Genomic DNA, 21,688 nt, shown 5'->3' with positions numbered 1-21,688 from the left:
GACTCCTGCCAGGCCAACTGCATCCCGTCTCCAGGACCTCCAGCTGATCATGTCCACCCCTGAGCTGCAGTTCCCCATTTGCCAACACATTTCAAAACCAGAGTGGCCATCTTAGATAATCCTGGAAGCCGGAGCTCCGATCTTTGGGTGGGGCAAATCCCATCCTGCGACACCTGCTGGAGGCTTGAAGCTCATTGTCAGGTACCTCTCATGCATCAGGCAACTGAAAACTGGGAGGTTTCATTAGTATATGACTGTTACACAGTAGATTTTCTTTTTTCTCCTTTTTAAAAAAATTTAAGTTTTTATTTCTTTACTTTTCTTGCTTTCTTTTCCTTTTGTTTACCTGTTCCCTCAGAGTTTCGTTCTCCCTTTTTGCATGCTAATATCCAATTTCTTTTGATTACACTCTCACCCTTTCTATTTTCTAGAACTTCTGTATATTCTTTTCTTATCCCATTAACAGCCACATTCTACATCCCTCTGCATCCTCTTTGTCCTCCATTAGAAACTGCAGACCTTATTGCAAACCTGTTTGTTTTACCGAAGATAACATTTGAACTCATTTTGTTTACTATGACAATTTTGTTATTGTCCCCATAGGGGCTATTTGGTCTAGGATTGCAGTGTCTGATTTGGGCACTGCTAATATTGATCTCCCCTTAAAGAAAGGGTTTTGGAAACCTATAGGGCCACTATAAATTTATAGGGGGAAATCTGCAATACCCCAGATCTGCACTGCTAGAGGGGAAGATACATGAACAACATGAAAAAACAAGGGAAGAAAATGATCCAAACAAATCTAGATTCTATAGTAATAGAATCCAATGACAGTATGTTAGAAGAAATGCCAGAAAAGGACTTCAGATTATACATGATTAAGATGATTTGCAAAGCAAAGGATGAGATAAGAGAGCAAATGCAGGCAATGAATGATAATACCAATAAGCTGAAAAAGCACCTGCAGGAAGCAAAAGATCATTTCAACAAAGAGATTGAGATTCTCAAAAAAAAAAACAAAACAAAAAAAACAAAACAAAAAAAAAGGAAATCCTTGAAATGAAGGAGACAATAAACCAAAAAAAAAAAAAAAAAAAAAAAAAAAAAACCTCAATGGAAAGCATCACCAACAGACTAGACCACTTGGGAGACAGAACCTCAGACAAGGAAGACAAAATATTTAGTCTTGAAAATAAAGTCGCCCAAACAGAGAAGATGGTAAGAAATCGTGAACAGAATCTCCAAGAACTATGGGACATCATGAAAAGGCCAAATTTAAGAATTATTGGGATTGAGGAAGGCACAGAGATACAAACCAAAGGAAAGAACAACCTATTCAATGAAATAATATCAGAAAATTTCCCAAACCTGAAGAATGAAATGGAAAATCAAATACATGAGGCTTACAGAACACCAAATGCACAGAATCACAACAGATCCACACCAAGGCACATTATAATGAAAATGCCTAACATTCAAAACAAAGATAGGATTTTGAAGGCCACGAGAGAAAAGCATCAGATTACATATAGGGGGAGAACAATACAGATAGCAGCTGACTTCTCAACCCAGACTCTAAAAGCTAGAAGGGCCTGGAACAACATGTTTCAAGCTCTGAAAGAACATGGTTGCCAACCAAGAATCCTATACCCAGCAAAACTAACCTTCAGATTTGAAGATGAAATAAAATCCTTGCATGATAAACAAAAGTTAAAAGAATTTACAAATAGAAAGCCTGCACTACAGAATGTTCTCAACAAAATATTCCATAAGGAGGAAATGAAAAACAACAATGTAGGTCAGCAAAGGAAAGAACTACCTTAAAGAAAAACCCACTAAGGAGAAACCAAGCCAAGTTAAAAACCAAAAATAAGCCCAAAATAAATGGGAATACAAATCATATTTCAATAATAACCCTGAACGTTAATGGCCTAAACTCATCAATCAAAAGACATAGACTGGCAGAATGGATTAAAAAGAAAGACCCAACAATATGCTGCCTGCAAGAGACTCATCTCAAAGAAAAAGAAATCCACAGACTAAAGGTGAAAGGATGGGAAAAAACCTACCATGCACATGGACTCAGTAAAAAAGCGGGGGTTTCCATCCTTATATCAGATAAAGTGGACTTCAAGCCAAAGATAGTCAGAAGGGATAAAGACATTTCATACTGCTTAAGGGAACCATAAATCAGGAAGACATAACTACAGTAAATATTTATGCCCCAAACAATGGTGCATCCCTGTACATCAAACAAATCCTTCTCAATTTCAAGAATCACATAGACCACAACACAATAATTCTGAGTGACTTTAATGCACTGCTGTCACCACTAGATAGAGCTTCCAAACAATATCCAACCAAAGAAACCATAGAACTCAATAACACAATCAATAACATAGACGTAATAGACATATATAGAATATTTCATCCATCAATGAGCGGATACACTTTCTTCTCAGCAGCACATGGAACCTTCTCGAAAATAGACCATGTGTTATGCCACAAAGCAGCCCTAAGGAAATGCAAAAAAAATAGAGATACTGCCTTGTGTTCTATCAGATCATAATGGACTGAGAGTAGAAATCAATGACAGAATAAAAAAAGGAAATTACTCCAAGACTTGGAGACTAAATAATATGCTATTGAATGAAACATGGATAACAAAAAAAAATCAGGGAGGAGATTAAAAAATTCTTAGAGGTCAATGAGAATGATGATACAACATACCAAAATCTCTGGGACACTATGAAAGCGATACTAAGAGGAAAATTCATTGCATGGAGCGCATTCCAGAAAAGAATGAAAAGTCAACAATTAAATGACCTAGCATTACAGCTCAAAGCCCTAGAAAAAGAAGAACAGAATAACAGCAAAAGTAGTAGAAGACAGGAAATAATTAAAATCAGAGCTGAAATCAATGAAATTGAAACAAAAGAAACAATTCAAAAAATTGACAAAACAAAAAGTTGGTTCTTTGAGAAAGTAAACAAAATAGATAAACCCTTAGCCACACTAACAAAGAGAAGGAGAGAGAAGACTCAAATTACTAAAATACAGATGCAAAAGGAAATATCATGACAGACACCACTGAGATACATAACATAATGAGAAGCTACTTTGAAAATCTGTATTCCAACAAAATAGAAAACATCGAAGACACTGACAAATTTCTAGAGACATATGCTCCTCCCAAACTGAACCAGGAGGACATACATGATTTAAACAGATCAATATCAAGCAATGAAATAGAAGAAGCCATTACAAATCTACCATCCAAGAAAAGCCCAGGACCAGACGGATTCTCAGCTGAGTTCTACAAGACCTTCAAAGAAGAACTCATTCCAATACTTCTCAAAGTATTCCAGGAAATAGAAAAGGAGGGTACCCTACTGAACTCATTCTATGAAGCTAATATCACCTTCATACCCAAACCAGGAAAAGACACATCAAGGAAAGAAAATTTTAGACCAATATCCTTGATGAATATAGATGCAAAGATCCTTAACAAAATATTGGCAAACCGTATCCAAAAACATATTAAGAAAATTGTGCACCACGATCAAGTGGGGTTCATTCCTGGAATGCAAGGCTGGTTCAACATTCGTAAATCAATAAACGTAATCCATCATGTCAAAAGACTTAAGGATAAGAATCATATAGTTATTTCAATTGATGCAGAAAAAGCATTTGACAAAATACAACACACCTTCATGCTCAAAACACTAGAAAAAATAGGGATAGTGGGAACATACCTGAACATTGTAAAGGCTATTTATGCTAAGCCCATGGCCAACATCATTCTTAATGGAGAAAAACTGAAACCATTCCCTTTAAAAAAGGGAACAAGACATGGATGTCCTCTTTCACCACTTCTATTCAACATTGTCCTCGAAACTCTAGCCAGAGCAATTAGGCAGACTAAAGAAATTAAGGGATATGAATAGGAAAAGAGGAACTTAAGCTGTCACTATTTGCGGATGACATGATTCTATATTTAGAGGATCCAAAAACCTCCTCCAGAAAACATCTAGACCTCATCAATGAATTCAGCAAAATAACAGGCTATAAAATCAACACACATAAATCTACAGCATTTTTATATGCAACAACGAAACAGCTGCAAGGGAAATGAGGAAAACAACTCCATTTGCAATAGCCTCAAAAAAAAAAATAAAATAAAACACTTGGGCATCAATCTAACCAAAGAGGTAAAAGATCTCTACAATGAAAACTACAAAACACTGAAGAAAGAAATTAAGGAAGACCTTAGAAGATGGAAAGATCTCACATGTTCTTGGATAGGCGGAATTAATAGTGTTGAAATGGCCATACTACCTAAAGTGCTATACAGATTCAATGCAATTCCAATTAAAATCCTAATGACATACCTCACAGAAATAGAGCAAGCAATCATGAAATTCATCTGGAAGAATAGGAAACCCAGAATAGCTAAAGCAATCCTTAGCAGGAAGAATGAAACTGGGGGTATTGCAATATCAGAACTTCAACTATACTACAAAGGAATAGTAACAAAAACAGCATGGTATTGGCACCAAAAGAGACAGGTAGATCAATGGTACAGAAGAGAGGACATGGACACAAACCGAAATAAATACAATTATCTAATACTAGACAAAGGTGCCAAAAATATGCAATGGAGAAAAGATAGCCTCTTCAACAAATGGTGCTGGGAAAACTGGAAATCCATATGCAATAAAATGAAACTAAACCCCTATCTCTCACCCTGCACAAAACTCAACTCACAATGGATCAAGGACCTTGAAATCAGACCAGAGACCCTGCATCTTATAGAAGAAAAAGTAGGTCCAAATCTTCACCTTGTTGGCTTAGGATCAGACTTCCTTAACAGGACTCTCACAGCAGAAGAAATAAAAGCAAGAATCAATACCTGGGATAGATTCAAACTAAATAGCTTTCTCTCAGCAAAGGAAACTATCAGTAATGGGAAGAGAAAGCCTACAGAGTGGGAGAATATCTTTGCCACTCATACTTCAGATAGAGCACTAATTTCCAGAATATATAAAGAACTCAAAAAACTCTACACCAAGAATACGAATAACCCAATCAACAAATGGGCTAAGGAAATGAACAGACTTCACAGAAGATGTACAAGCAATCACCAGATATATGAAAAAATGTTCAACATCTTTAGTAATAAGAGAAATGCAAATTGAAACCACCCTAAGATTCCTTCTCACCCCAATTAGAATGGTGATTATCAAGAATACAAGCAACAAAAGGTGTTGGAGAGGATGTGGGGAAAAAGGTACACTCATACATTGCTGGTGGGTCTGCAATTTAGTGCAGCCACTCTGGAAAGCAGTGTGGAGATTCCTTAGAAAACTCGAAATGGACCTACCATTTGACCCAGTTATCCCTCTCCTTGGCCTATACCCAAAGGACTTAAAATCAGCATACTGCAGAGATACAGCCACATCAATGTTCATAGCTGCTCAATTCACAATAGCCAGACTATGGAACCAACCTAGATGCCCTTCAATTGATGAATGGATAAAGAAACTGTGGTATATATATACAATGGAATATTACTCAGCTATAAAAAATAATAAAATTATGGCATTTGCAGTCAAATGGATGAAATTGGAGAATATCATGTTAAGTGAGATAAGCCAATCTCAAAAATCCAAAAGAGGAATGATCTCACTGATAAGCGGATGATGACACTTAATGGGGGGTGGGAGGGGGGCAAGAATGGAGGAAGGAGGGACTGTATAGAGGGAAAAGAGAGGTGGGAGGGGTGGGGGGAAGGAAAAAATAACAGAATGAATCAAACATCATTACTCTATGTAAATATATGAATATGCAAATGGTATGCTGTTACTTCATGTACAAACTGAAACAACATATATCCTATTTGTTTACAATAAAAATAAATTAAAAAAAATATTTTGCAGAAGTATTGCTTCAAGAGTGAACATCATAAATTAACTTGGAACAGTAAGCCATCACCTATAGAACAGATAATGTAAACCCCAATTTGATAAAAGGGGGTAAATAACTGTAAAGTTATAGACATTGAAGCTAAAGCCCAGTACTCTTACTTTATGACTGGTGAGACTGACTTGCTTGATGGTTAATGTCAAACTTAGAGATAGAGATTAAATACAGAGGTCAAGAAAAGTCCACATTTGGGTCTTGCCCTCAAATTCAGCCTGAACCCAGGGAACAAGAGGACTTCTCCAAGGAGCTTTGCAACTCTGGGTCACACAACCTCCTGACCAAGGAGATTGATGAGGCCGCTAGAGGAAAAGCCCCTCAGTGCATCTGCTGCAGAGGAAGGTCATGGAAAAAGGGAGACATCCCTGGTGCTTTCAAGGAAAGCCACCTCATCGAGAAGACCCTGCCTAACCAATGGCACTAATGGAGCTAAGAAGCTGCTCTTAAGTTCTCTATGAGTGACCCCTGTGGAAACTCAGTTGACTCTTTAACAGACAGGAACAGGTCACTTTGACCAGCTTGATTTTAAACCCCTAGCAAAATGGTTAAAACCAAATATAGTCATTCTTGGGCATTTAAAAATAATAATAACTATCAAGAGAAACTGCCAGAGTCAGAAGTTTTTAGTCAGTTTAAGGCCTACAGACACAGGTAGGCTTAATCTATGTTTGCTAGTATCTCTACTAAATGTTGTGTTTTACATTCCTGATAACCTAGACAATGTTAAAGTTCCCAAATAAAGGCCTTGTTCTCTCCAGCCTTTGCTAGGCCTTGTTATGGGAACAACTTCTCAGTTCTTCCACCCCCTGGTGAGGAATTATTGATTTCTGTCATGTTTATAATATGCATTAGCATGTTCCAGATCCTGCAACATTTATATTTTATCAATCCAAAAAAAAAAAAAAAAATGAAGAAGCAAGCCAGGCACAGTGGTGCACACCTATAATCCAGGGCCTTGGGAAGCTGAGGTAAGAGGATTTGAGAGTTCAAACCAGCCTCAGCATAAGTGAGGTGCTAAGCAAATCAGCAAGACCCTGTCTCTAAATGAATACAAAATAGGGCTGGGGATGAGGCTTAGTGGCCAAGTGTCCCTGAGTTAATACCCAGTACCAAAAAATACATAAATAATAAAAGAAGCAAGAAGAAAAAAGTCCAAATGGAGGAAAAAAATAAAAAGAATGAAAAGAATGATAGCTTGGAAGATATGTTTGATCAGACAACACATGAAGAATACAAATCTTATTTGGCAGGTAATTTTCCCCAGGTAGCAGATGAAGAGGAGGAATTGTCTGCTGTCACAAAGAAACCAAACACACATGTTGATAAACAAAATAAAGTCCAGCAGAAAGCATTTGTGAAGTCATATTTTAAAGATGATCAGAGAGAGAACAGCTTACAAAATTTTCCTTATATTGAGATAGTTTGGAAGAAAGAAGAGAGAAGAAATTTGCTTGGGCACACATGTAAAGAATGTGAAATTTAAGGGGCTGGGGCTGGGGCTCAGTGGTAGACCACTTGCCTAGCACATGTGAGGCACTGGGTTCGATCCTCAGCACCACATAAGAAGAAATAAAGGCATTGTGCTCATATGCAACTAAAAAAATGTTAAAAAAAAAAAAAAAGAATGTGAAATTTACTATGCAGAAATGCCAGCAGAAGAAAGAGAAGTGCGTTTCATGCTCAAGACCCCAGTTTACCTACATTCCACCCAACAGACCAGAGAATATCTGGGAAGTTGGTTTTCCTTCCACACAGACTTGTATGGAAAGAGGTTACATTAAGAAAGATCTTGATCTTTATTCTTATTCAAAATGACAGTGGCCTTACAACACAATGTTTTCTCCCAAAGGCAAGGAGTAGAAGGCATAATTTTGAAGTGAAAACAGGACAGAGGACAGTTTTTCCCCTTTGAGTTATTTATAGTTAAAGTTAGTGTTAAACGTTGATTTTTTAATCTTTTGTTAAATGATTTAGAAATCTTTTTTTTTCTGTTAAAAAATGTTTCTAAATGGCATTACCTTACAACTATTTAAAAGGTGGATGTGTTTATATTTCTTGCTTTTGCACCTTAAAAAAAATAAGGTACATTTTACTCTCTAACTTAAGAGTTGTGATTTACTTTATTTGGTAATTATAGTTTTGAAAATAATAAAAAAGAGGCTGGTAAATAGAAAAGTGAGCTGAGTATTTCCAGAACAGATAAAGCTTTATAACCCCCAAACAGGATAAATAAGAAAATTGCATCAGAGCACACACTGTTGAAAATGGAAGACAAAGGGAAGATACTAAAAGTAGCCAAAGAAGAGCGGAGGACACATCACTTTCACAGGAGAAACAACAGCACTGACAACCACTTGTCAACAGCAGTGATCAAAGTGAGCAGACGTTGAGATGCCATTTTTAATTGTGGAAAGAAAAGAACTTCAACCTAAAATTCTACATCCACAAAAATGCACTTTAAAAATGAATTTGCAATAGAAAATTCTACATAAAATCACAAAAAATGTGCTGCAAGCATATCTGCACTGAAAGAAATATGAAAGGGGGTTCTCAGGGTGGAAGGAAACTGACCTAAGATAGAATTCCAGGAATGCAGAAAAGAATAAAAAGCAACAGGAAGAATAAATATGTGCTTGAATATTAATGAATAGTGGTTGAACACAGTAATATCACTGGGTGTAAAAATATAAAAATGAATACTATCAGATAAATGAACATACACACAAAAAAAGGGAAATAGAGGTGGAGATTAGAGCATGTCTAACAAGTGATAAAAAGTCAAATGTGTATTGGACTATAACAGATAATACATACAAAATGTAATCTCTTTGGCAACCACTAAAGGAATAATTAAAGAATGTGTAAGTAGCAACTAAAAGATATGGGGAGATAAAATTTTTAAAAAACCTGAATTAATCCATAAGAAGTTAACAAAGGAAAGAGAGGGGAGGAGGGAGAGAAACCATAAAAGAAGTAGTACAAGTTAAAACAAATAGTAAGGTGGTACTATGAACACAAAGTTATCAGCAATTACATTAAATGTAAATGCACCAAGTACACAAAAGGTAGAGATTCATAGACTTGATTTAAAAACTGTATTTAATTAATAAATTATGAAAATTAATACACAATGAAATATTTGTGGCCTCTTTTCAAGTTTGTTGTGATGAATTTCTAAAAGTAGAAGATGTAATTATTCTCAGACTTATTTGTATGACTTGGATGATTGCCACGGAAAGATTTTTCCAATTTCCATTCCCTCTAGCTGACTATGAGACTGTCTGCTGTCCTGCATAGAAAGTAATGTTTCCTTATTATCTGTTACAGAAGCACACTTGTAGGCTGAAATAAACATGACACATTATTAAAGCCAATAATTTAAAAAAATAAATAAATAAAAAAATAAAAACTGTATTTAAGATAACATAACAATTATCAGAACAAATTCGAAAAAATAGGAGGAAGTGGAAAAAAGATATCATTGCAAATTGTAGAGTTTTTCACAATGATAAAGGTTTTAATCTGCCAGAGAGATATCAATTGTAAATGGGCATGATATAACACAGTCTCAAAATACTTAAGAGAAAAATTGATGAAACTAAAAGGATATATAAATAAATCCACGTTCATATTTATAACCTCTCTCAATAATAGCAAAATGGACAAAAATATCAATAAGGATATAGATGATATAACCAATATGATTAACAAATTTGACCCAATGGAAATGCATGGTACACCTGTACGCAATAGCTTTAGAATACATATGCAAGTGCAAGGACCACTGCAATACAAACATTATAGATAAGTCTCTCATGAACATAACTGTTAACTGTAAAAATTCCTCAAAATATAATTAAAAATAAATTCAGTTTAAAAAAACGCCATGTTTTTGTGTGTGACACTCTCACACCTTGCTGGTTTTCTGTTATAAGAATGTAAATTTGGTTGGAAATCCCAAAATCAATCACTATAATTCCTCATATTAAAATAACAAAGGAAAAATATGATTATCTTAAAGATAGAGAAAAGTATTTAATAAAATCTAACAATACTTGTGATAAAAAAGAATTTCAGACAAGTTGGGACTATATGATCATGACTACATTAAAAGTTGTATAACCATCATGATGGTTAATGATGAATATTAATTAATTAATTAATTCATGGTACTGGGGATGAACCCAGACCCTGCACATGCTAGGTACATGCTCTACCACTGAGCTATATCCCCACCCATTTAATGATGAATTTTGATAGTTTTACCCGCTGAGGTTAAAATTGAGACAAGGATGCTCACCTTCACTACTTGCAGTCACTATTCTGCTTTTTGTATATTGATCTTCTATCCTGCAACCTTGCTGAACTTGTTCACTAGCTTTAATATTGTGTGTATGTGCATGTGCACGTGCATACATGCACATTCTTTAGGATTTTCTATATACAAGAACACATTGTCTGCAAATATTGTTTTATTTCTCCCTTATCTTGTAGGCACTTTTATTTCTTTTCCCTGTCCAATTGCTCAAACCCTGTAAGAGATAAAAAAGGCATAAGTATTGGAAAAGGAAGAAATAAAACTGTTCTTCACAGAGGACATGAATATGTACAAAGAATCTGCAAGTTGGTACAATTTAAATAAATTTAGATAGTCCTCTAAACTAGATATAAAATCAACATACTTCTGTGTCACTAGAATCTCTTTTTATTAGCAACAGATAAATATAAAACACCTGAGAATAAACCTATGGGAAGATGTATAAGAACACTTTGCCCAAAAGTGTTCTAAGAAAACTTTTAAAACTTGCCAGGTATGGAGGCACATGCCTTTAATCCCAGTGACTCAAGAGGCTGAGGCAGGAGGATTGTAAGTTCAAACCCAACCTCAGCAACTTGGTGAGGCCTTAAGCAACTCAGTGAGATCCTGTATCTAATAAAATATAAGAAAGGGCTGGGGATGTGGTTAAGTGCCCCTGGGTTCAATCCCTGGTACCAAGAAACAAAAACAAACAAATGAAAAATCTTTTAAAAACTTAAAGAAATTGAGGGATATACCATATTAATAGAATGGAGGATTCAGTATTCTAAAGTCATCAAACAACCATCAAACTGGCCAATGGGTTTAATAAAATCCCATCAAATTATAGCAATGTTTTTGGTGGAAATTGGCTAGTTTATTCTGAAAAGGTTTTATGGAAATGCAAAGGACTTCTTTCTGCTGGAGTTGCATGCTGACAGGATTTGAGACAAACCAGGCCATGGGAAGCACTGACCCATGAGAAACACACATGTATTTTTTTTTTTTTTTTGCCCTGACCATGTCTGTATTCCAATATAGCAGTCCCTTCTTCCTCCCCATCAGAGCAGAGAGCCTGCTAGTCCCCGGCCATTTAGATTTCTTAGGGATGAATCAAAGACATTAGTTATACTCTGTCCTGCAAAGAGAACATTTATTAACTTTTCCAAGTGACCTTAGAAATGCCATTGCTGAGCATAAGCCTACCTTGGACTATGGGGGTGGCTGGTACCTACAGTCTCAGGACCCCTGACAAAACAGAAACAGTTCCACTTTAGTAGTCTGGTCTACAAACATATAGAGAACTCCTATTATGCCTCTGCTATGAAACTATTGGAAAAAACTACTGTGGTATGGATTATGTTGAAAATGTGCAAGGGAAATAAGTGAGATAAAGCAAACACAAGACAGTTTGTCCATATGGACTAGTGCCAGGCAAAGTTTGTATTTGTGTATCTCTGTCAATACAGAGATTGGAAGTGAAATCAAAGAGGCACAAATTTAGCACAATGGTCACCACCTTCTTTTGCTGAAGTTGCTTCACTGCATAAGAAAGACAGAGGTTCAAAGATCTGTTCAAGTTATACAATGACAATGCATTGACTGCAAGCTCTGCAATACGAGGAGCAAAAACTGTCAGAGTAACAGCGACAAGCACAATGACTGCTTATTAATTTAAATAAAACTTCTGGGGAATTGGTGACAGTGATTGTGGGATCTGCCACCTGAATGAATTTTATACCTGTCATAGCACAATAATCATACTAGAATTACTAGATTTATAAGAGAAGTTCTCAGTCTGACTACATTATGACCCCATGTGTTCACCATTTCCTGCCCAAAGTGACAGCCCCAGCAACTGAATGCTGTTAACCAAGGTGACCTAGAATCCAGCAGCAGATCATCTGTATGATCAGGGGTATGAGGTTTTGAACTCTGGGGAGGGTGCACCATGGGCAAGACATGGGTCCTGGGAGGGGACTTAACAGACAAGCAAAGCCCTCCTCACCTAGCTGCCTTTCTGACAGCTTGTCCACCATTTTGCACCTGGGTGGGCTGCTCACAGCATTCTCCCAGTTATGCCTCTCAGAGCAGTGTGTTTTCTTCTAGGCAGAAGGCAGAGAAACACATCTTAAATGCAGTGCAGGTATAGCACCAACACATTCTCAGCTTTTCAAGATGGTGGGAACCCAAGTCCACCCTGCACTTCCATTCAGATATGCCATCACTCAATAGAATATTTCTTCTGAACACCTGACACCTGACATCACATCATGACTATGATGACCAGGAGCCTGGATTCCAAGCCCATGAAGCTCTACAGGTAAAGAAGGGTGGAGTGAGTTGCAGGGAGCAGGGGCAGGCTGCACTCCTGGCCACAGCTGCTGACTGGGGGCAGAGCTTTCTTGTCCCCTCTTTTCTCCTGTCTATCAGCTCTCAGGTACTCCTGGCTCAGGATGGCCCTGTGAGATGTTGGATGAAATGTTCTTGCTTGTGGCTGTTGCATAAGACTGTGAGGACAGTGAGCTTCCAAAGTTGAACGGCAGTCCTAGGTGCTGGGTCAGGGCTCAGTGGGGCCACAGAGTGCATGCCAGCGCTTCACCAACTCCTTGGGCTTGCTGAGCATCTCGTCCCAGTGCTCCAGCTCTCTACCACGTGTGTACATGTAGGGGCCCACCACCACACGGCCCAGAAGGTGGCTCCCTGCAGGGAGAGAGAACTCCATTTGCTCTTGAGCACAGAAATCATGTCACCCACACCCCAACATCCCCGGTGACTTCTTTCTCTGTTTCTGTGTCTTACTCTCCCTTGAAGGAAGCAGCAAGTCCCTGCTCTCCAAGAACGAGCTGTCAGCCCCTGCCCTCACTTTGCTCTGGGGCTGAAGAGCTGCTTTTTCTCCCTTGGAAGCCCCCAAGGAGAGGAACCCAGGTAGAGAGTCTGCCGTGCAGGGCCATGCTAAGCCTACTTCAGTGCCAAAGAGTGAGGGAGAAAAGAGCCCCTCCAGAAAAAAGTCTTCCCCATCTTCCTCCTTAGATTCTCAGGGAGAACATTCAACAGTAATGTCTACCCACGAACGGCCATCAGTGATTTTTCACAGGAGTGGGTAGTAGAGACCATCCATTAGCCTCTTTCTAGGGTACCACAGACAGAGTTCAACTGGAACTCTGGAATCCCAGAACTCCTGATGACTAGCTGTGTATCCTTGGGCAAGCATCTCAGTGTCTACGTGCAAGTTTCTTTAACCAGAGATCAGAGGTTGGACACCTCCTCCTAAGACCAGGCATTCGTTCTGTCTTTGCCCCCTTGCCCCAGTAGCCTGAGGGGTAGGGCGGATATCCTTACTGTCCCCTTCAGTGCTCTGCAGCACTGTCAGGCTGAGGCTGGCGGTGTCCAGCTCGGTGACATCTGCCTTGAAGCTGAAGGTCTCATTGTACACAGGGTTGACAGAGCCCAGCACAGCTGAAGTCTTCTTGCACTTGACAAACTTGTTTTGGTTCATCAGGGACACTTTAACGAACACACCTGAGGAGCAGTGCACACCAGTGGCTGGGAGAGCAGGCAGGAGCCCGTCCTGCACCCGTGCGAGCCTGGCTAGGAGGGCATGAGCCCAACCCAGGTGCCAGGTTCTCATCACTCACAGGGCTGCTGAGGCCAGAGGGTGGGACAAGAGGAAATGGGGTTGATTGTGTCAAGCCTCATGGCCAAGGAAACACTTAGCTCCTTCCTTTTCCTCCCTCTTTGCTCAGGAGACATTCTTGAGCTGGTCCTTGTTCACCAGAGCCTGGCATCACATACCCATCCCTCTCCATCAGGGAGGGGGCTACCTGCTGGGTGCTCAGGCCCCTTGGGATCCCTTGAACACCTGCTTGTTCAGAAGGCTAAGGCTTAAAGGGAGGGAGCCCAGATGGTCTTTGAATCCTTTGAATATTTATAATACCGAGAAGCAAACTCTAACAGACTGCAGACAACCCCCATTTTGCTAGGGGCAGGACTTGTGGATGAAGGCCACTGCTCCTTAGCTCCTGGGGTTTGGAGGCTAGGAAAAGCAGGCGCACCATCAGCTGGGCATCAGTGCCCCAGGGAGTGCTCAAGCCCTTCCTCTGCCAGGAGAGAGGTGCAGGGCCTTGTCCTGAAGAGACTGGATCCGTTCAGCTGAGGAACAGGTAGAGGCAGAAAAAGGAGGGACAGTTAAGGAGCCAAGACACTGCCTTGGAAAATAGGAGGGGCAAGACATGGTCTTGGGTCAGATTAGAGCTCTTGGCAGGGTGTGAGGGAATACAGCCTTGGGTTCACCACAGGAAGACGTTTTTTGCACCAGAACTGTCCATGGATGGAGGACATGTTACAAGAGTCAGTGAGCACTCGGTGATGGGGTGATGCAGGCAGAAATTGGAATGTAAGGGTGAGGGTCAGACTCCAGCCCCAGCCCCAGGCTCACCAGATGGGACCTTCCCAGGAGGATAAGGGAGGTGACTCACTGACAACGCTTCTCTCCTCTTGGAGCCGGAGGCCTTTGGCCCGAAGCACGACAACGGTCAGGCGGCTCAGGTAGTCATTGTAGCTGAGGCAGAACTGGAGGTCACCAAACTCCGAGGGGGGCTGGGGAGGCCAAGATGGAAGCACCCACTCATCACAGATGTAAGAGGGGCTACAGAACCCCAGAGTGCCTCCTGCCTTCTCAGCAGTCAAGATGGGGGTACAAGTCATACACCCCCAATGGGCTCCTTTGAGTCCCGATCATTTTATAGATAGGGAAACTGAGGTCCAGAGAGTTTAAGGGACTTGTGCAGTATATGGGTTTGACATCCCAATTCAAAAATCTGAAATCTAAATATTCCAACATCCAAAACTTCTTGAGTGCTAAATGGAAAGTCCCATATCATGAATTTTTTTCATGAACAAAATTATTTAAAAACATATTAATTTTGTGTTAGACTTGGATCTTAACCCTAAGACATATCATTATGTACATACAAATACTCAAAAAAGGTTCTAAATCTGAAACACTTCTGGTCCTAAGCATTTTGGATAAGGGGTACTCAACCTGTAGTATGGACCGAGCTAAGAATTCACACCTAGGTCTGTGGGGGTTCCAAAGCCTATTTTGAGCTATGTGGTTCTGTCCTAGAGGATGGGAGAATGGAAGGTAAATATTTCCCTGGGCTGGTCCATTGTGCTGTAATTTTTCTTAGTGGTGGGAATCCAAATGAGCATTTTTCAGATTGCTCCAGATAATATGACAGCCAGTGTGGAAAGACCTCAGGTGACCCCTCCTCTCAGGGAGCTTATAGATTGGGTATGTTTTCCTGAGTCTTGGGGGGTGGTATGCAGTGTGCCGAGGGCTGATGTTGGCCAGCAGGTGCTGGGTGGCTTTGAGAATGTCTGTGGCTGCCCAGAGCAGTGCTGACTGTATGTTTGTTGACCTCCACCTTACCTCCAGGTTCTCAGCCTCTAGGTCTCTCCAGAAGATATGGTGGCAGTCACCTGCTAGGGTCTCGTTCTTCAGGGGGAACAACACCTGGCCTAGGAGCTGATGCTTCCTCTGTCTGTCCACATGGTACACTGAGAACTTCAGCACCCTCTGGGTAACACTTTTGCAGGATACCTGAGAAGAAGAAGATGCAGGCCAGGGTCAGGCATGGGGGCAGAGGATGGGATGCTTGTGACATGTTGGACACAGCATGGAGGGTTATCTAAACGAGGCACCTACACACCCCAAACCCAGATGTCCTGTGGGGACCCCGCTCCACAGCAAGGCCAAGACACTTGGGAAGCCCAAGTGTGTGCCAGAGCCTCGTCACACAGTGTGCTCTGAAGACATGCAGTGTCAACCATTGCCTGGGGCCTTGTTAGAAAGGCAGGATCTTGGGCCCCATCTTGGGCCCATGAATTAGAATCTACCCTTGAATGAGACTGCTAAGTGCTTTGCCTATACATAAAGTGTGCCAGGACATGACCTATCTACTATCTGAGTTGGATACAACATTCTCCCTTCCTAGAGACTTGGCCTCCTCACCTATAAAATGGGAATCATGGTTCTTCCTCTCTGATTTGTAAAATCCCAGTTACAGTCTGAACTACACAGATGGCCAATTAATACTGATTTCCTTCTCTGGCCCCTTCTCCTATCTTTTCCCACTCAAAGCACAAAGAGGCTAGGATCAAGTATGACTAGGGTTGGGCGGGGAAGGGATGAGTAAAATGAACAAACGAATGAATGAATGAATGGACAAGCACGATGCCTGACTGTGCATGTTAGCAAGGCTGCATTCCTTGGATCCTGATGTCCTAAGGTGGGGCAGATTCACCTGTGAATTCTCACAGCTTTGGGTTTAGCAGGACAGCCTGGGATAAGGCTGTCCCTCTTCCCAGTTCTCAGCCTTGGAGGAAATCATGAATCATAACTCTGGCCTCAGTAATCATACTCTTTCTGGAAGTGGGTTGGTCTCTCCTTACCTCTCAGGCCAGCATGCTGTACTGATCTTGAGAAAATGTTTGTCCAAAGCCTCTTGGCAAGTCTCAATTGCTGGCTTCCCCTAAGGGCCCCTGGTCACCTGCTGAGGCTCCCAGGCCCCTTCCAGCTAGATGCCCTTATGACCTCTCCGCCTCAAAACCCAGAGCCAGTCAGCCCAAGGTGCAGCAAAAACATAGTAACTGCCCCAGCATGGCTCTTGGTCCCTGTGCCGGCCTCTAAAAGCATAGGACAGTTTCTGCCCCACTCCAAGGGGCCTGAGATGTTTCTAAACAGAATATTTACCTTCCTTGGGTAACCTTTCCAGAAACCCCATAGAGTTTGGAATGCTTTCTCTGAGACCCATGGGCTAGGGCCTAGAATTGAGTAAGTGCTCCAAAATGTGTTTTCTTTCTCTCCTTTAGGCAACCAGGACAGGCTTCTGATCATCCCTTGCACCTTTCATTAGGGACCAGCTGCTATAGACCCTGACTTGGTCAGCTTGTTAAGCACATGTGGAGGCACCAATGGTCCCAGGGCCTGCACAGCTTTGGCTGTACTGTCCTGTGTAACACTCCTTTCCATAAGGCTGGAAGGCACAGGTCCCTGTCTACCCAGAGGCTGTACCTGGAAGATGAAGTGTTCATCAAACTGCGGGCTGGAGGTTTTGCGTTTGGTCTTAGACTGGAGGAAGCGCCGCTCGTCAGGCAGCAGGTAGAGCTTTACCAGGAGGCTGCAGGTCTCAGAGGGCGCTTGCAGCAACCGTGCCTTGATCAGGCCCACCAGCAGCCGCTCAGCCTCCTGCTGGTATTCCACAGAGAACCACAACCGGCCCAGGCAGCCATCAGGGAAATCAGTTTCACTTGTGTCCTCTGGGACCTTGTACAGCTCTGGGTTGATGGTCCCCATCACACATGCAGCTCCTACAACAGAATGGCTTGGAGGTCTGTCTGGCAAGAGGAAGACAGGGACATGGGAGAGAGGGGCAAGATATAGCCACCTTGCTACCCTGGCTCTTCTCCCTTCAGCTGAGCCTCAGCTAGTCTGACCACCTCCATCTCACTCCCTTCTCCAGAGCATGTGACCTCCCTCTGGTGCATGCAGGCATCACATTAGCCATTCAGTGCCTGTTCCACATACCTGTATCCTCTGGTCGACTCCCATCCCTGGAGATCAAGGACTGCTTTCTAGTACACTGTGTCTAGCACCTGCCCTGGTCCCTTTCCTTGGTGCCCAGAGAATGACTCAGTGATAAAATGTTGGCGTTTTCCTTCCTTTTCAAATTAGAAGTGCCAAGCTGATTACTGGGTGGTTCCTTGGAAGATCTCTTGGGAGATCTTCAGAGCAAAGAGGAAGTTGGAAAGCTATCTCTACTTCCTACCCTTCTACCCTCTCAGGTGGCCAGTATCTCCTGGAGCAGGATGCTGTATAAGTTTTGCACCCAGCTACACCTACTTTTTAATCCCAGACCTTTTGCTTACTGGTTCTGAGAGCTTGGGTAAGGCAATGCTAACCTTCCAAAGTATAAAGGGGTTACTTCCTCCCCCACCAAGATGTTAAAGTCTGGCTCCAAAACAGCACGGGAGGGCATATCTTAAGGCCCTGGGGTGCAGTCGGTACTCGGTAAGTTAAAGTACCCAGAAAGAGTGTTCACTGGGTAACTCTGGCATTCCTGGGCCAGAGGCTCCGTTTAGCAGCCTGGCTCAGGAAAGCAGGTGGATGCACCTAGCCCAAGAAGACCCTGACCTGTGGGAGTACTCACCAAGATTGCCGCTGGCGTTATGAGGCAGGAGCTTTGGGTCTAGGCAGGGGTCCTGTGGGGCCTGGGACAGCTCTTTGCTATGCAGGGGCACCCAGTCTCGGCCTTGGAAGGAAGGGGGCACCATGAATGGCACACCTGATGGCCTATTCAGAGGTAGAGAAACAAAATGTAGGTGGCAGTTGAAGAGTGTGGCCTCAGAGTGCTCAGTCCAGAGGGGTCAAGTGCCAGGGACTGGAGGGAGAAAAGTCACTGGGAGCCAGTAAGAGGCAAGAACATAATTTTCTGGGTCTACACCAGGATTGACAGACAGATGGACACACACACACACACACACACACACACACACACACACACACACTTACAGCCAGTCAGTGCTTCTGTCTGCCCACAGCAGTGGGATGTTGGAGAAATAACAGCCTCCAATGTCAGCCTATTCAGTTTCTAATTCCTGTTCTGTCTCTTGCTAATTTTGAAGCCTAGACCTGTTACTTATAGTCCCCGAGCCTCAGTTTACTCAGCAAGAAAATGGGTTTCACAATACCTGTCTCATGGCTCATGGTGAGGTTTCTGGGGTTTCTTTGTGGTAGCTCCTGGCATGCTGATGGCTTGGAGAAAGGGCTCTATAAATAGAACTTTTCTTTTTCACCCCATCCCAATGGCAACTCCACAGACAGGACCCTAGAGAAAGAACCACTTCACCCCCATCTTGCCTCACCTGCTCAGCTGGGTCCTGGTATGCAGCTGGCAGAGCCTGTCCCCCTGTCTACTGGAGGCAGCACTGGTGGCCATGGGTGGTGTCTCTGGCAGTTCCTCATAGGTGAAGGTGGCACAAAACTTCCTCCACAGACAGCAACTTACCCCGATCAACAGCAGTAGAAGCAGCCCTCCAACAATGCTCCCAATCACCAGGGCCAGCTGCTCTGGGGACAGAGACCACCAGGCAGACAGTGATGCCTGCCTGATGAAAGCCACTCCCCCTCACAGCTCTGACCTGTAGAGGCAAGATTGGGGTAGCAACCCCACATCCTAGGTTATCTTCCAGGAGTAACACTGAAGCAAGCAGCTGGCTGGGCTCTGCCAGCTCCCAGTGGGATAGGGCACTTCCATTGGCCCTCGTACCTGCCCCCAGCAAAGCCTTCTGGTTTCCCTTGGAAAGCAGCTGGCCCTGGATTTGGGACTGTGGCTGAAATGAAGTGTTTCTTGTGTTTTGAATAGAAATAAAACCTTCCCCTACCAGAGCCTTCGATTTGCCTGATATGCTGTTGAGGTTTGAGGGTGATCTTGAGAATAGGTGGTACACACCGTAAGGAAAGCCCAAGGAGGAACCGATGCCCTGATGTGCACCCAGGTTCCAGCAGGTTCTGGACGCTGCTGTGAGGCGCAACTCACGCTTGGGTTTGGAAACCTCCTCTAACGTCAGTTCCCTTCCCCAGCCCTCTAGCAAGATGACCCCATACTTAGGGGAGACGGTGGGAGGCAGTGGAGAGGGGTGTGGGGCGGCAGGTGTGGGAAACGGAGACACATGGATCTTATGCTGTGGCACTCACATTCCCATATTTGCGGGGACCTGGGAAGTTTCTCCAGGAGTCGCTGAGGACGCTTTGGCCTCACTCACTGGTCGTCACAGCAAGACATAAAAGATGCCTTTGGGGCACTTGAAGGTGCGGGGGCTTCCGGTGCTCCAGGCTCCGGGTTGTGGACCGGTTGGGGTGGGGAGAAGGTCGGACCCTCACACCTTCTAACTGCCAAGAGCTGGCCTCTCCACTCCATTCCCGCACCCTCTAGGAGTCGAGTCGAGGACGGACTGGGCAGGGGCTGTGGCCCAGCAAGGTCTCAGGGCGGAGGCAAGTGCTGGACCGGTCACCGGGAGTAGCCTCTCACCGCGTTAGGGCCCGGTGGGGAAGAAGCGAGGGCACTTACCCGCCATGAGGCTGCTTTCTCCGGTCCTGGGGCACAGATGGGGCTCAGTCTCGAGGGTCTCTGCACCTCCTTCTGGAGCCGCGGGGCAGGCACTTCAGGCGCAGCGCGGGGCGGTCGGTACGTCGCCGGGGCTAGGGGTTGGTGGCGCTGCTGCCTGCGGCGCCGCGGTCCGCAGCACAGTGGTGCGGGCAGGGACCCAGAGCCCCGAGGCCACAGCTCCGCCCCAGCCCGACCCTGGCCGAGGCCCAGGAGGGGCGCGGAGCCCGCGGCGCGCTCCCGGAAACCGCCGGGCTCCGGGCGGGGCGGGCCCGGGCGCCGGTGTCCGGAGCCCTCGAGGCTCCCTGCGGCTACGGGCTGGCTGGGCTGCGTCACCCAGGGCAAAGCCAAAGCCTTCTCGGCCAGGGCGTGACAGAGGTCCACATCTGCTCCCTCACACCTGTTGTCCTTGGCACGTGTCCTATCCGTGGCGGTGCGCTCAAGTTGACCCCGTGGATGTGGATCGTTGTTGTCTCAGTGGATAAAAATAGCTCGACCTCCTAGGGTTCCAGCTCGGGCTCCCCACCGCCAGCTGTGGGAGGCGGCACGACTTAGTTCACTGCGCTCCCTCCCCTCGATTGGGTAACAACAGCATTCCTACAGGGTTAAAGGATATAAGGGGTTCTCACGAGGGTAGTTGGCCCGACAGTGACTTACAATATATGTAAAGGGCATTTAAATTAAAACGATGGCGCGGCGCGTGCCAGCCACCGTTATGGTGACTCTGACTGAGGGGGTTGTCCCTGGTTCGCCTCCGCACTCACTTAATACTATGGCGATTACTATCAGAACGGTCCGCGGTCAAGTGAGTGAGGCTCTGGTCCTGCTGGACCACTCCAGGTGGAATGGGTGGTAAATTGGGGCCTCCCTCACCTCATGGGAACCTTCTGCGCCCATGCGCAGAAGCAGTGGTCACTCTCCTTTTGGAGTATGGATTTGGGGTGAGGTGATGAGAAAGCAGGATCCCCACACTTGGCTGGCCACACTGTCTATCCCACCCCGACACTTGCTAAGAACCAGGCAGAGGTCCCCCATTTAATCTCCTGCTATCCTCTGTCCTGGCACAAACTTCAGGCTCCAGTCAGATTGACTGGAGTGTCAGGAGGATCCCAGAACCCTGCCTTCTGTCTCCATGTGGGTGACCATGGGGTTCACAATGGGGACAGTGCCTTCAGACGGGGCCTGAGTTCCATCCAAGCATACCATCTTCATCTCAGGTGTGAGTTAGATATCTGTACTT

General features: G+C 43.7%; 1 protein-coding gene across 6 annotated transcripts; it reads right to left on the bottom strand.

Annotated features, from left to right (window-relative positions):
• Positions 1-9,718: 9,718 nt before the first annotated feature.
• Positions 9,719-20,861, bottom strand: SYT15 (synaptotagmin 15). 6 transcript variants are annotated; one of them, XR_013763607.1, is made up of 10 exons: positions 20,413-20,554; positions 19,208-19,412; positions 18,493-18,635; positions 17,358-17,680; positions 15,714-15,884; positions 14,758-14,878; positions 13,622-13,801; positions 12,288-12,982; positions 11,486-11,527; positions 9,719-10,912 (listed from the first exon to the last, which is right to left on the bottom strand). XR_013763607.1 is itself a non-coding variant. In XM_079138540.1 (8 exons), exons 2-8 carry the CDS (start codon positions 19,279-19,281, stop codon positions 12,840-12,842), a joined length of 1,155 nt encoding a protein of 384 aa, XP_078994666.1. In that variant the 5' UTR covers positions 19,282-19,407; positions 20,413-20,861; the 3' UTR covers positions 11,544-12,839. The 6 variants fall into 6 exon arrangements, 3 of the variants coding, with proteins under 3 accessions (XP_078994666.1, XP_078994664.1, XP_078994665.1); XR_013763608.1 differs by having other exon boundaries at positions 9,719-10,514; XR_013763606.1 differs by having other exon boundaries at positions 9,719-11,527.
• Positions 20,862-21,688: the final 827 nt, after the last annotated feature.

The sequence above is a fragment of the Sciurus vulgaris genome (assembly GCF_902686455.1).
Source record: "Sciurus vulgaris genome assembly, chromosome: 4".
NCBI lineage: Eukaryota > Metazoa > Chordata > Mammalia > Rodentia > Sciuridae > Sciurus > Sciurus vulgaris.
The sequence above is the reverse complement of the archived record's forward strand: the minus strand, read 5'-3'. Positions and strand labels throughout refer to the sequence as shown.